Source organism: Hemitrygon akajei, chromosome 7, assembly GCF_048418815.1.
Source record: "Hemitrygon akajei chromosome 7, sHemAka1.3, whole genome shotgun sequence".
In the NCBI taxonomy this organism is placed as follows: Eukaryota; Metazoa; Chordata; class Chondrichthyes; order Myliobatiformes; family Dasyatidae; genus Hemitrygon; species Hemitrygon akajei.
Window position 1 is genome coordinate 147,193,674 of NC_133130.1, and position 13,514 is coordinate 147,207,187.

Sequence of the window (13,514 nt, forward strand, 5' to 3'; positions counted from 1 at the left end):
GGGACAGTCGCCATACCACACTGAGATGCAGTTGGTGAGTATGCTCTCAAAGGTACAGCAGTAAAAGTCCATCAGTATCCTGGAACAGAAGTGAGATTTCTTGAAGCTCTATGGGAAATAAAGGCGCTGTTGCGCCTTTTTGATCAGGATGGAAGAGTTCAGGGGCCAGGTGAAATCCTCGAAAATGTGGACATCAAGGAACTTGAAGCTTGATACACGCTCCACTACAGCTCCGTTTATGTAGATGGGGACGTGAGTGTGGCTCCTAGCATGCCTGAAGTCCACAGTGATCTCCTTGGCCTTTTGGGTGTTAAGGGCCAGGTTGTTGTCCCTGTAGGCCATCTCGTCATCCCCTCTGATCAGGCCAACCACCGTGGTGTCGTCTGTGAACTTGGAGTTAGAACCATGTACAGGAACACAGTCATAGGTGAAAAGGGAGTACAGAAGAGGGCTCAGCACACAGCCTTGAGGCACGCCGATATTCAGGGTGAGAGTGGAGGAGGAAAGGTTGTCTAACTTAACAGATTTGGATCTGTTAGTCAGAAAGTCCAAGGTCCAATTGCAGAGGGATGAGCCAATACCAAGCTGGTGAAGTTTGGCGATCGGCTTGGAGGGGTCACAGTATTGAATGCCGAACTAAAGTCAGTGAACAGCATTCTGATGTAAGAGTTGGGTGTAATTGGCTGGCACGGGCTCGTTGGGCAAGAAAGGCCTGATACTGTGATGTATCTCTAAATAAAATTTAAAAAGTGAAGAGAATGGGGGTGGAAGCAGTGTTTGTTATGATTCGCAACTCATCAGCCATTGGAGCATGCTGTGCAAATAGTAGGACCAAGGTAACGTTCAGGTATGAGCCGATATTGGCAAGTAATACTGACTTCTCTAGAGTGCAAGGCACAGGCCCTCTCTAGTAACAGACAGCCTAACCATCTACCTGCAATATTATCATTGCTGAGTCTCCCACCATCAATATCAGAATCAAGTTTAGTATCACCGGCATATGATCTATGAGAGATCACTATCAAGCACCATTTCCGTTCATTCTCCACAATAATGGTCCCTGTTTCTAAATTGTATTCCGATCACTGATTTTTCCTCTGAAATCCCAGTCCTTGATCCTCTATCTCCAATATTCCCCCTCTCACTGTAATATCAATATCTAATCTTCTCTCTTTAATACTGATTAGCACTGGTATTCCCATTCCACTATCCTTCCCTCCCTCAATAACTACTTTTACCCCATCTGTCATTCTTATACCAGTGTCTGAATGCGCTTCCATCTCCATCCATTGACTCCCCAATCAATCCCAGTCTCCATCAGATCGATTAGTTTCTACAGAAGGAGTGAACAAGTTGGTCTTACGGATTATTGCTTAGTCACAGAATAGTAACTGTTCTAATACTTTTGCCTGATCAGGGGAGTAACACTTCCAAGTCGTCATTCTTTATCATTGGATTTTCTCAATCTTTTTCTCATTGTGTTTTATTGAGATTCAGTGCAGATCAGCCCTGCAATCCCCCAATTTAATTGTGGCCTAATCATGGGAGAGTTTACAATGACCAGTTAACTTACCAACCGGTACATTTTTGGACTGTGGAAGGAAACTCACCTGATCACAGGGAGAACATACAAACTCCTTGCAGGCAGTGGCGGGAATTGAACCCAGGTTACTGGCACTGTAAAGCGTTGTGCTAACCACTACACTACTATGTGCACAAGTCTCTCTCACAATATTTGAAATAAAAGAAGATGCCCAGATGGGGAAGAAAGGACAAAATAGAAAGGCTCATGATGAGGTACAAGAACTTGTAGAAAACTTAATATTATTGGAAAACAGGAAAGAAAACCAACAGATTATTGTAATATGAAATTGTGCATTTCTCAGGAGGAATGTAGCATCCACAGTATTGCTTCTGAAGAAACAGAATTGATAATCTTTTACACAGTCGAATCTTCGTTCACAACAGTTACTTGTTAGTAACCCATATGTGAAATTGAGCAGTCTGATTTATGCTGTGAACAGGGAAACTTAATTGCTTGTCCACACAACACTCTGAATAATTTAGTTTTGGTCATACAGATGACCAGATATTCTGCTTTAATTATGTGGTCATCATCTTTATGGGAGAGTCCTCTGTGTAAAATGGCTTTTGTGTTTCTATATTGCAGTTAAAACAGTTTAGATGTACTTCAGTAGAGGAGTTCTGTGGCATATTGGTGGTTTTGAAATGTGTTTGTTAAATGTTGCTTACACTTAAGACATAAAGGTTATCTTCGCCAAATATGTATGTTGTCATATTATCAAGCATTCTTCTTGTAGCTTGCAACATCTATCTGAATCTGCTCTGACAGCCTCAAACATAAAATCTTACCGCTGTACCTTGATACAATTGGCAATAGAAAACCAATTTATCGATAATTCTGCTACAATTGGCTTGAGAATGGTTAAGAAGTATTAAATTAAGTACAGCTGTCTTTTAAGAAAGTTTCATGGCACTATTTTTTTTAATCACTGTCCTGTTTTTGTCTTGTAGGTATCACAGTGACAAATCATCCAATGAATAAGACCAGTGCCAGTTTGTCTCTCGACTACCTGTAAGCATATGAATCAGTATTTCTCTCAATATTTCATTCTAAGCTGTCAGTCTTTATCATTAGATTTTCTCATATTTACCCCAATGGTTGAAATAGAAGAGAGCTTGCTGCATGGCCAATACAATATTCAATCTTGTAAAGCAACCAAGTACCCAAACATATTAAACTGAAAGAGTACCAGTGAATGACGTAGCCCGGAAGGAGGATCTTTGGACCAAATTGCCAGACTGAGCAATCCTGATCAAGTTGCCAAACTGAGCAATTCTGACCAAGTTGTCCAACTGAGCTAGTCCCATTTGCCTAAATTAGGTTCATATCCCTCCGAATCGTTCCTATCCATGTATGTATCCAAATGAAATGCTGGAATTGTACCCACTGTTACTCCTTTCTCTGACAGTCTGTCCATATAACCACCACCTTCTTTCTGGAAATGGTTGTAGAGCACAAAAAACATGTTCTTCAGCCCATCTTGTCCATGCTGAACCACTTAAACTGCCTACTCCCATCAACCTTATCTGGGACCATAGCCCTCCATATCCTGACCATCCATGTACCTATCGAAACTTCTCTTAGACACTGAAATCAAGCTCCAGTGCACCACTTGCACTGGCAGCTCGTTTCACACTCTTACGACCTCTGAGTGAAGAAGTTTCCCTTCATATTCTCCTTAAACTTTTCACCTTTCACCCTTAACCCATGACCTCTAGCTGTAGTGCCACTCATCTTCAGTGAAAAAAAGCCTGCTTGCATTTACCCTATCTGTGCCCCTCATGATTTTGTATACCTCTGTCAAGTCTTCCCTCAATCTTCAATATTCCAAGGAATAAAGTCCCTTTTAAATCTTTTTTTCTCTCACTTTAAACCTATGTCCTTTTGTTTTGGCATTGAGAATAAGGCAGTGGCCATTCAGCTTATCTTTACCCCTTATGATCTTGTAAACCTCTATAAGATCAGCTCCTGTACTCCAATAAAAGGTTCTGGCCTATGCAACCTGTCCTTATAATTCAACCTGCCTCCTCTTCCCCCCCCCCCAGTGTTCAAGAGATAACATTCTCCAAATCTTCTTGCTTGTCGCCTTTCCATTCTCATTACTTCCACCCTAGAACAAAGTGGCCAGAACCAAATGTTCAAATGAACCAAACCAAACCATATGCCATGCTCCAACTGTGACCTTACCAATGTCTTGAACAGTGCCGTATGGCTAGTTGCAGTTTTCCCTGCACCGGCTCCCATGCAGAACGTTGCTGTTCATGGTTGGCCACAGGAAGACTTGCTTATAATTATGCTACTTTAGTAGTGCATGCTACTCACGGCAGAGCTGGTCAATACCCACAACAGAGGTAATTTATTATGCAGAGCGTATGTCTTTTAGACAGCTAGCTATGAACATTGAAAGGCTGGAAGGCTTCCCATGGTACCAATATATTGAACAATCCTGAGTACTTTGATATCCCCAACTTAATATTCTTTGTTGATTCCTTTCCACACCATTCCAGTTGCAAGGGAATTTGGAGAGGAGAAAATTGCAGGGGATGTTTTTATTTCACAGATAAGAGCAGAAGATATAGGAGCAGAATTAGGCCATTTGGCCCATCAAGTCTGCTCTGCCATTTCATCATGGTTGATCCATTTCCCCCTCAGCCCCAATTTCCTGCCTTCTCCCTATATCCCCTGTGCTTTAAATACACCCAAGCTCCCAGCCTCCACACCTGTCCATGACAATGAATTCCACAGATTCACTATCCTCTGGCTAAAGAAATCCCCCCTCGTCTCCATTCTTAATGGACATCCCTCTACTCTGAGGTTGTGCCCTCTGGTCTCAGACACCCCCATCTTGGGAAACATCCTCTCCACATCTACTCTATTGAGGCCTTTCAACATTCAATAGGTTTCAGTGAGATTCCCCACCCCCCATTCTTCTGAATTCCAGTGGTACTGGTGAGCTATTTGCCTCCTCCCAGCCAAAAGTTTTTGTGGATTAGAACTTTATGATTCCCAGTGAATATTTGGATCTACTTTACAAATATAGAAAATATTTGCCACATATAGATGTCTGCCTTTTCAACTGAGCAGTTAACTGCAACCAGAATCCTGTATGGATAAATGGAAAATCCAGTTTTGATATTTAAGCTTCACATTTGCAAAGGCAGTAGACAATAATATATGCTTATTTCATCCTCAGTAATGGCAAGAGGAAAATGCATTATCATTGATACATAGAACTGGCCATTTTTCTCTTCTGTGTCTTAAGTTTATAGAGAAACTAACTTCATATATGGAATCGACTTCGGTTCTCATTTTGTAGTACTGCCAAAGAAATGTTGATAGAAAAATATGCTAACTTTTATCACCAGTCAAGGAGTGAGAACCACATTTTTTATTATTGTTAAACTGTGATGTAATATTACAATGTTGGTTTTATCTCAGAAATCTTAAGTCTTTTTCTTGAATTGTTTCAGTCTGCAGGGCACAGATGTGGTCATTGCAATTTTCATCATTGTGGCCATGTCCTTTGTCCCAGCCAGCTTTGTGGTGTTTCTAGTGGCCGAGAAATCAACCAAAGCAAAACACTTGCAGTTTGTCAGTGGATGCGACCCTGTTATCTACTGGCTGGCCAACTACGTTTGGGATATGGTGAGAATTGTTCTGTTATTTCAGAGAAAGGAGTGGAAACCAATTTAATCACTTGAAGTTACGACATCACTCATCACTGTGCAGTGCCTCAACAGCATTAACTACCAGCAAACATTTCCTTGCAATTGGTCTGCTCAACCTCACTTCACTGATTTCAGAATCAAAATTCAATATTAGTAGGGATTGCCAATTTTGAGTGAAAGAGATTATGTTTTAATAACCTGCTAAAATATATGAAAGTAGCTTAAACTTTCCCATTATGTAGTTATAACTGTTTTGCAAGTTCGTTTCACTCTTTCAGCTCAGATTGATGATATTTACTGCAACAAAGGACCTTGTATTATGTTGCTCAATGTTTCACAGGTTCTACAATACATCAGACTATCTGAGTCCATTAGTAAATGGTCGGTGGTTATTATATTGTTGAGTCAATACTTTGTGCTATGGAAATGGAGATCCCAAGCTTTGGGATATTTTCTCTTGTAATTTCCTCATATATCCATACGTTGCAGAAAGGGGTTATTCATGCTGTGATGTCCATGCTAGCTGTTGGACAAATTCCATTTCTTCACCTTTCCTTCTGGCATCTTTTTCCCTTGTACCTATTAATTCCATCTCATTTCTCAAAACTGCACTGGGTGCAATTTACAGTCACCAATTGACCAATTGGGGAGCACATCTTTGGTTGGTCACATGGAGAGCGCTAAAGCCATACAGCACCAGAAATATGGATCAAATCTATGTTGCTGGAACTGTGGAGCAGCAATTTTACCTGTTACAGTATTTTACCTGAAAGGGCAATAATGCCTCATAAATACTTAATTGTTCAGTGGGATAAATTAATTTACTATACTTGTCAAGGTTTCATTACCTTCAATCAAAAATGTGCAACATTCTGTGATGGTCTTAAAATCTTCATCCTGTTCACCATGTTTCTATTCTGTATTACATTTTGTTTGTCCATCAATATTGATCTTGCTGATAGACAATGGCCACCTTTTCCCCAGTACCTCAAATTTCACATCTCCAAACTTGTTTCTGGGGTTTAAAAGTGGTTACAGTCCCATTTCCAGAGCCATTTGTTCTTGCTATTCTCCCACTCCATCAAACTGCTAAAAGCAATGCTGTTAGTTACCTAGTTCTGCAATCTGGATATCCCTCACTAGATCTCCCTCATATTGCTCCCCTTTAAGAACTTCTACAGAAACTGCCTTGCCTGCAATATCTTTCTTACCCTCCTAGTGTTCCTCCTTAAACCCATGACATCTAGTCCGTAGTGTTGTGATGTGTCTGGAGATGGCTGATTAGAGCTATCGGGATTCCTTTCACACTGCTGACAGGGATGTAGAGATCATGTCATCTCAATGTTTCACATTCTCTTGAATTTACTGTATGCCTGAGTGACGAGGGTCTTATGAAAAGATAAGTTTACAGAAAATAAATAATTTGTCTACTGATAGTAATGTTCTTTAAATAAATGAATGATTTTTCCACTTAACATTATTGCTGTCGCTCTTTACAGAGTGACTCCCATCGAATGAATGAGGTAATGTGCTTTAATTCTCAGGCTTTTGCAGAGAGGGCGTACTTTGAAGATAAGGTGCAAGAGGTGGATGTGATTCACAGTCATTGACTTTCTACCAGAAATCATGTACTTTTTGATGTACCATAACAGGGTTGAAATGTGCTAAATACAGAACTTAAATATGAAACTACATTTTTTTCAGCAAAACTAGCCATATTATGAACCATAATATCCGATGTATTGATGTTTACTTGTTTATTTACTTGTACTTTGTTTCCTCTATCAACAGTTGAATTACTTGGTGCCAGCAACTTGTTGCATCATCATTCTCTTTGTGTTCGATCTGCCAGCCTACACGTCACCTACTAATTTTCCAGCAGTCCTCTCACTCTTCCTGTTGTATGGGTAAGTCATATTATACAGATGTAATCTAATGAAGGAACTGAACAATGAAGAAATAATGCCATTGGAAGTGCCTTGTCCACAGCCTTACAAATTCCATTTGATGCTACTGCCTTTATCTTCCGTTCTTTCACCAACACTAGCTCAAAATTCTAGATCTCTCTCCGTTAAAGCACTGTGAATATATCCGCACCACAAAGACTGCAGCAGTTCAGGATAGCAGATCATTATCTCTTTCTCAAGGGCATTAAGGAACAGGCAATTAAATTCTCGCCCAGCTTGTAAAGCCCACATCCCTTGAATTAATTGAATTTAAAAAATCTCATATTTGCCCTTGTTTATTGTTTTAAGCTTACAAAACTCCCCTTGCAAGCACCTTGTATTCATTAATGGACATCGCTATTGAATCAGATCCCAGCATTTTGTATTCACTTCGTCTACTTTCAAAGCCACCCAACCTATACACCCACCCTGGACATTCTTTTTATCCCTCTCTCCCCTCATTGGGCAGAAGATACAAAAGTCTGAAAGCACAAACTGCCAGGCTCAAGGGCAGCTTAAGACTCGTGAACAGACCTCTTGTACAATTCTTGGCCTCACAATCTACCTCATTATGATCTTTCACTTTATTGTTTACCTGCATTGCTCTTTTTACGGTAGCTTTTACATTTTATTCTGCATTGTTTTTGTTTCATCTTATCTTAGCTCAGTGCGCTCGAATGAGTTGATCTGTATAACTAGATTGCAAGTCAGGCTTTCACTGTATCTCAGTACCTGTGTCAATAATAAAGCAATACCGATACCAGTTACGGAGAAAGTGCAGTGCAAGGAAACAATCAGGTGCAAGGCCAACATAAGGTAGATATTAAGGTCACGAGTTCATCTTACTGTACTAAGGACTGTTGTTCAGCCTTCGCAGAAAGTAGAGACGCTGCTGGGCTTTCTTTGCTATGGAGCTGGTGTTGTCGGACCGGGTGAGATTCTCTGCCAGGTGAACACCAAGAAATTTGATGCTCTTAACGATCTCTACCGAGGAGCCATCGATGTTCAGCAGGGAGTGGTCGCTCTGTGCCCTCCTGAAGTCAACAACCATCTCTTTTGTTTGTTCACATTCAGAGACAGGTTGTTGGCTCTGCACCAGTCAGTTAGCCGCTGCATCTCCTCTCTGTAAGTTGACTCGTCGTTCTTGCTGATGAGACTCACCACAGTCGTGTCATCAGCGGACTTGATGATGTGGTTCGAGCTGTGTGTTACAGCACAGTTGTGGGTCAGCAGAATGAGCAGCAGTGGACTGAGCACACAGCCCTGGGGAGCCCCCATGCTCAGTGTGATGGTGTTGGAGATGCTGTTCCCGATCTGGACTGACCGAGGTCTCCCAGTCAGGAAGTCTAGGATCCAGTTGCAGAGGGAGGTGTTCAGGCCCAGCAGGCTCCCTCCTGCCATCTGGGAAAAGGCATCGATGCATTCGGGCTCTCATGACCAGACTATGTAACATTTTCTTCCCCCAAGCTATCAGACTCCTCAATACCCAGAGCCTGGAATGACACCTTACTGCCCTCTTGTCCTGTTTATTATTTATTGTGATGCCTGCACTGTTTTGTGCACTTTATGCAGTCCTGGGTAGGTCTGTAGTCTCGTTTTTTTTCCTGTGTTGTTTTTTTTTACGTAGTTCAGTCTAGTTTTTGTACTGTGTCATGTAACACCATGGTCGTGAAAAACGTCTCATTTTTACTATGTATTGTACATAGCAGTTATGGTCGAAATGACAATAAAAGTGACGACTGTTCAATAATCATATAGTATTGTCCTTGAACCTGGTGGTGTGTGTTCCAAGCTTTTGTATTTTTTGCCCAATAGAAATGAGGAGAAGTGAGAATGTCTGGGGTGTTTTTATGATCATGTTGGTTGCTTTACTGATACGGTGAAAAGCTTAGACAGAGATCATGGAGGGGAGACTGGCTTCTGATATATTTTGAGCTGTGTCTACAACTCTGCATTTTCTTGGAGTTAAAGCAGAGCAATTGCCAAGCCGCGATGTATTCAGATAGAATACTTTCAGCGCAAGTTTCCACTTACTTACAATGCGTTCCACACATAAATAGTCAACCAGGATATTTCTCCAAAGATTACATTTTGGGGAGGGGATTAATGGGTGCTACACAGCAGAAGCATTTAGGAGAGACAGAGAGAAACTTGAGCTATATAAGTGTGATATTTCACAAATCCCAAACAGAACTGGTGATGTCAACTTGACAAAGAGAATCTGAAGAACACCACTGTATACATTGCAAACTTTGTGATAAAGGTTCTTAAACAAAGTCGAAGAATTTGGAATTTATTTCCTTCCCTTCAAGAGTTATTAGTAATTTTCTGATTGTAAAGGATTGTTGTTGGTCAGTCGTTTAGTCGAGTTCAGCTCTTCATGAGCTCATGGACCATAGCACCCATAAGGTTTTAATGGCAAGATATGGAAGTTGATTGCCAGGTCTTTCTTCCACGCAGTCACTGCTGCTACCCAGGTTGGGACCCAGCTGGGCTTGAACTCAAGACCATCTGCCTTGAAGTCCAGTGCTGATGCCACCATACCACCAGCCGGCTCAATATTAAAGGAAAAATAACATAAAATATTAGGCTTTAATCTCGGAAGTTAGAATCATTCAATTTATCTCAGACAGTGAACACATTTGCATTGCCACACTCATGCCAGAGCAAAAATATAAAAATTGAATGTTTGATTTTATATTTTGACTCTTTTGTGTAAAGTTAAGACCATAAAATATAGGAGCAGAACTAGGCCATTTGGCCCATCGAGTCTGCTCAACCATTTCATCATGGCTGACCCAATTTTCCCCTCAGCCCCAACCTCCTCCCTTCTCCCCATATCTCTTCATCCCCTGACCAATAAAGAATCTATCAACCTCTGCCTTACATAAAGATGTGGCCTCTGCATGTGGCAAAGAATTCCACAGATTCATTACTTGCTGGCTAAAGAAATTCCTCCTCATCTCTGTTCTAAAAGGGCTCCCCTGTATTCTAAGGCTGTGTCCTCTGGTCTTCAACTCTCCCACCAAAGGAGACATCCTTTCAACTTCCACTCTATGTAGGCCTTTCACAAAAATTGGCTGGTATATATTGTATTGAGGCAATTATTCAAGACCCAGTTATGAGAGTATTATTATCGTGATTACTTTGAGGGAGATAAAAGTTGGTCCTTGAAAATCAAGCAAGTACACTGCTGGAAATCTGATATAAAAACTGAAAATCCTGGAAACACACAACAGGTCAGGCAGAATCTGTGGCAAGTGAAATGTTAACTCTTATACTAAACTACATACAATAAACTAATTTTACTTTCAGTCCCAGCATATGCATAATTTTTCATGAATTTTATCTAGATAGTCCTTCTTCATGCTATTCAGATCTTGTCTGGTTATCATATTCTTCAAATTCAGTTTTTATCCCTTATCAATTAGAGCTTTTAAGCTTATTGCATAACACACTTGTTGATGTACAGTATTCATGTGACCTAATTTATTGGAAATACTGTATATCTCAATAATATAGAGATTCAGCAATTCTAGCAAATTGTGGTTGACTTTGGCTTTTAGTATGTGGCTGTTTGTAAGAAGAATCTTGTGGACTCTGTTATATGATTAGTGTGGTCATCATACAACACAAAGATTCATGGATTATACAGCACTGAAACTAGCCATTGGGATTCACTCCAGTTTTCTTTTGTTCTCATCTAAACCTAAACCTGTCAGCATAACCCTTACTCCCTCCTGGCTATCCCATTTCCCTCTAAAAGCACATTTGTTATTATCCTCGCCTACTCCCTATGTTACTGAGTTCTCTTAATACTATCTATATAGAACAGGAGTTCCCAACCTGGGGTCCACAGACACCTCAGTTAAGGGTCCATGGCTTAAAAACAGTTTGGAAACACCTGATACAGAGGATGAAATAATTTAAACATTTTGTATCTCCTAACTCCTTGAAACAGCAATCCAGCTGGTTCCATTTCCATTTCCATCTCCATCCCTGTGGATTGCAAATTCTTTCTTTCCCAGTTTTATCAAATTTCATTTTCAAGGTGTTTCTCCAACTTTTTTGGGCAGTATTCCAAACATTCAAATTGATGATAATTCACTGCATAAGTTTTTTTTACCTTTCACTCTTTCATCAAATAAAATATTTGATAACTTACTTAAGTATCTGTTTTGGTTAACAACCCTCCTTCAGGTTGAAACAGTTTTATAGCACTCTATTTGTAAAGTTGTCCTAAATAGAAAATTTTTATGAATGAATTCTGTGTCATTCAACAATTCAGTCAGAAACATATTCATCTCCAGTCAGCAGTAGTTACACTTTGTAAGAAATCTAATCCCTTCAAACTAGACTTAATTTCTTTCACTTAATTCTAAAGTTTCTAAGCATATTTTTAATGAAGTACATTTATATGTGAAATTGAACCCTACAATTAAAGACAGACCAAATCTCCTTAGTAGATATTAGACTGGTTCTAAAAGAATGAGAATTAAATATATATTACAGGGATCTGATTCAATAGAGAGGTCCATTAATGAATACAAGGTGCTTGCAATGTGCGTTTTTGTAAGCTTGAAATATTAAACAAGGACAAATATGGCAAAGTATATTGCCTCCAAGTAACAGCGTTAAATTGAAAATTAAAACCTTGTGTTTCATTGAAACTTGATGCTCTTAACTACATTCTTTTGCAGTTGGTATTGAACCAATTTGTTATTCAGTTTGCACAATAAATAATTGAGATGATAGTTGGACATTTTCAGAATCAAAATCTTATCACCGGCATATGTCACGAAATTTGTTGTCTTTGCGGCAGCAACACAATGCAATACATAATAATACAGGAAAAAATACCATGAATTGTAGTAAAAAAAAAAGGTGACGGTAGTAATGAGAAGAGGGCATGTCCTGGGCGATGAGTAACATTTTTAAGTAAAGCCACATTAAGTTGCAAAGAGTAGCAACTTATGGATATTGTGCATTACACCAACAAAATGAGATGGTCAATACCATCTTGCCTCATGGTTAATGTTACATCTCAGGCATTATCCCATTATTGTGTCACTTTTCAGTGTGAACTTCACAAGTTAGAAGTCGCAATTTCATTGGATACAGCACTTAATTAGCTTTTTATTCCATAAAGAGCTGTGGGCTTCACAAGATGAGCCAGAATTTAATTGCCCATCCCTGATGGCCCTTGTGAAGGTGGTGGTGCTTTGCTGTCTTGAATTGCTGCCATGTTTGAGGTGTGGATGTACCCACCACAGTGCTGTGAGCGAGAGAATTCTAGGATTTTGAGCCAGAATTGGTGAAGGAATGGTGATATATTTCCAAGTCAGAGTAGTGTGTGGCTTAGAGGGCAGCTTTCAGTTAGCATTGTTCCCATGCTTTTGTTATCTTTGTTCTTCTAGCTCGGGAGTTCCCAAGCTTTTTTATGCAATGGGCCAACACCACTATGAAAGGGATCTGTGGATCCCCGGTTGGGAACCCCTGTTCTAGCTGGTAGAAGTGGTGGGTTTGGAAGGTACTGTCCAAAGAGTCAAGAATGTATTTTTATGCGATCCGAAGCCTGGACCTTGATGAGTCCAATCACCTGGCTGTACCTCTGTTCCCAGCACATGGGCAGCAATTGAGGACTACCTGGCCAGGTACTGAAAGCGTGCACCAAGCAACTGTCTGGAGTGCTCAGTGACATCTTCACCCCACACTGCTGCAGTCTGAGGCTCCCACCTGCTTCAGAAGGGCAGCAATGATATCAAGTGCCCAAGAAGAACAGGGCAGCTGCCTCAAAGACTGCCACCTGGTAGCCATCACATCTACTATGAAGTGCTTGAAGAGGTTGGTCGTGGAAAAAAATGAACGTGGACCTGACCTGCTGCTATTTGCTTACCGTTGCAACAGGTCTACAAATGGGCACAATCTCACTGGCTCTTCACTCTGCTGTGGCACCAGACAACAGCAAAACACTCTGCCTTTTTCCAAAAGTTTCCTTCTGGAAGGTTATTAAAACAAAAGCTATTACATCTTAGAAGTTTCTTCCTCCAGGCAGTTTATCTGATCAACCACTCTAGTTCACCCCTCCCACCCATCTCTAACTATTACAACCACCACCCCATCACTGCAATGCACTGTAAACACTTTAAGCCACATTTTATAAAATGCTGTTTACATTGTAAATGCATGCTGGTATTTATGTATATTTTATTCTATATCTGTACTTTAACCTCTAAGTTTATTTTTATATAATTCTGTACTTATAGTTGTTAAATGTTGTAGCTTTTCATTGTATGTCGCATTCTGACCGGCACA

At 40.3% G+C, this 13,514-nt stretch overlaps 1 protein-coding gene across 2 annotated transcripts in view; it reads left to right on the plus strand.

Moving 5' to 3' along the window:
- Positions 1 to 13,514, plus strand: part of abca2 (ATP-binding cassette, sub-family A (ABC1), member 2) — a 519,276-nt gene that overhangs the window by 423,827 nt on the left and 81,935 nt on the right. For both annotated transcript variants that reach the window (XM_073052214.1, XM_073052215.1), the window contains exons 34-36: positions 2,536 to 2,596; positions 5,056 to 5,230; positions 7,045 to 7,160. In XM_073052214.1, coding sequence (XP_072908315.1) covers positions 2,536 to 2,596; positions 5,056 to 5,230; positions 7,045 to 7,160 — 352 coding nt within the window. The remainder of the gene's footprint in view (positions 1 to 2,535; positions 2,597 to 5,055; positions 5,231 to 7,044; positions 7,161 to 13,514) is intronic.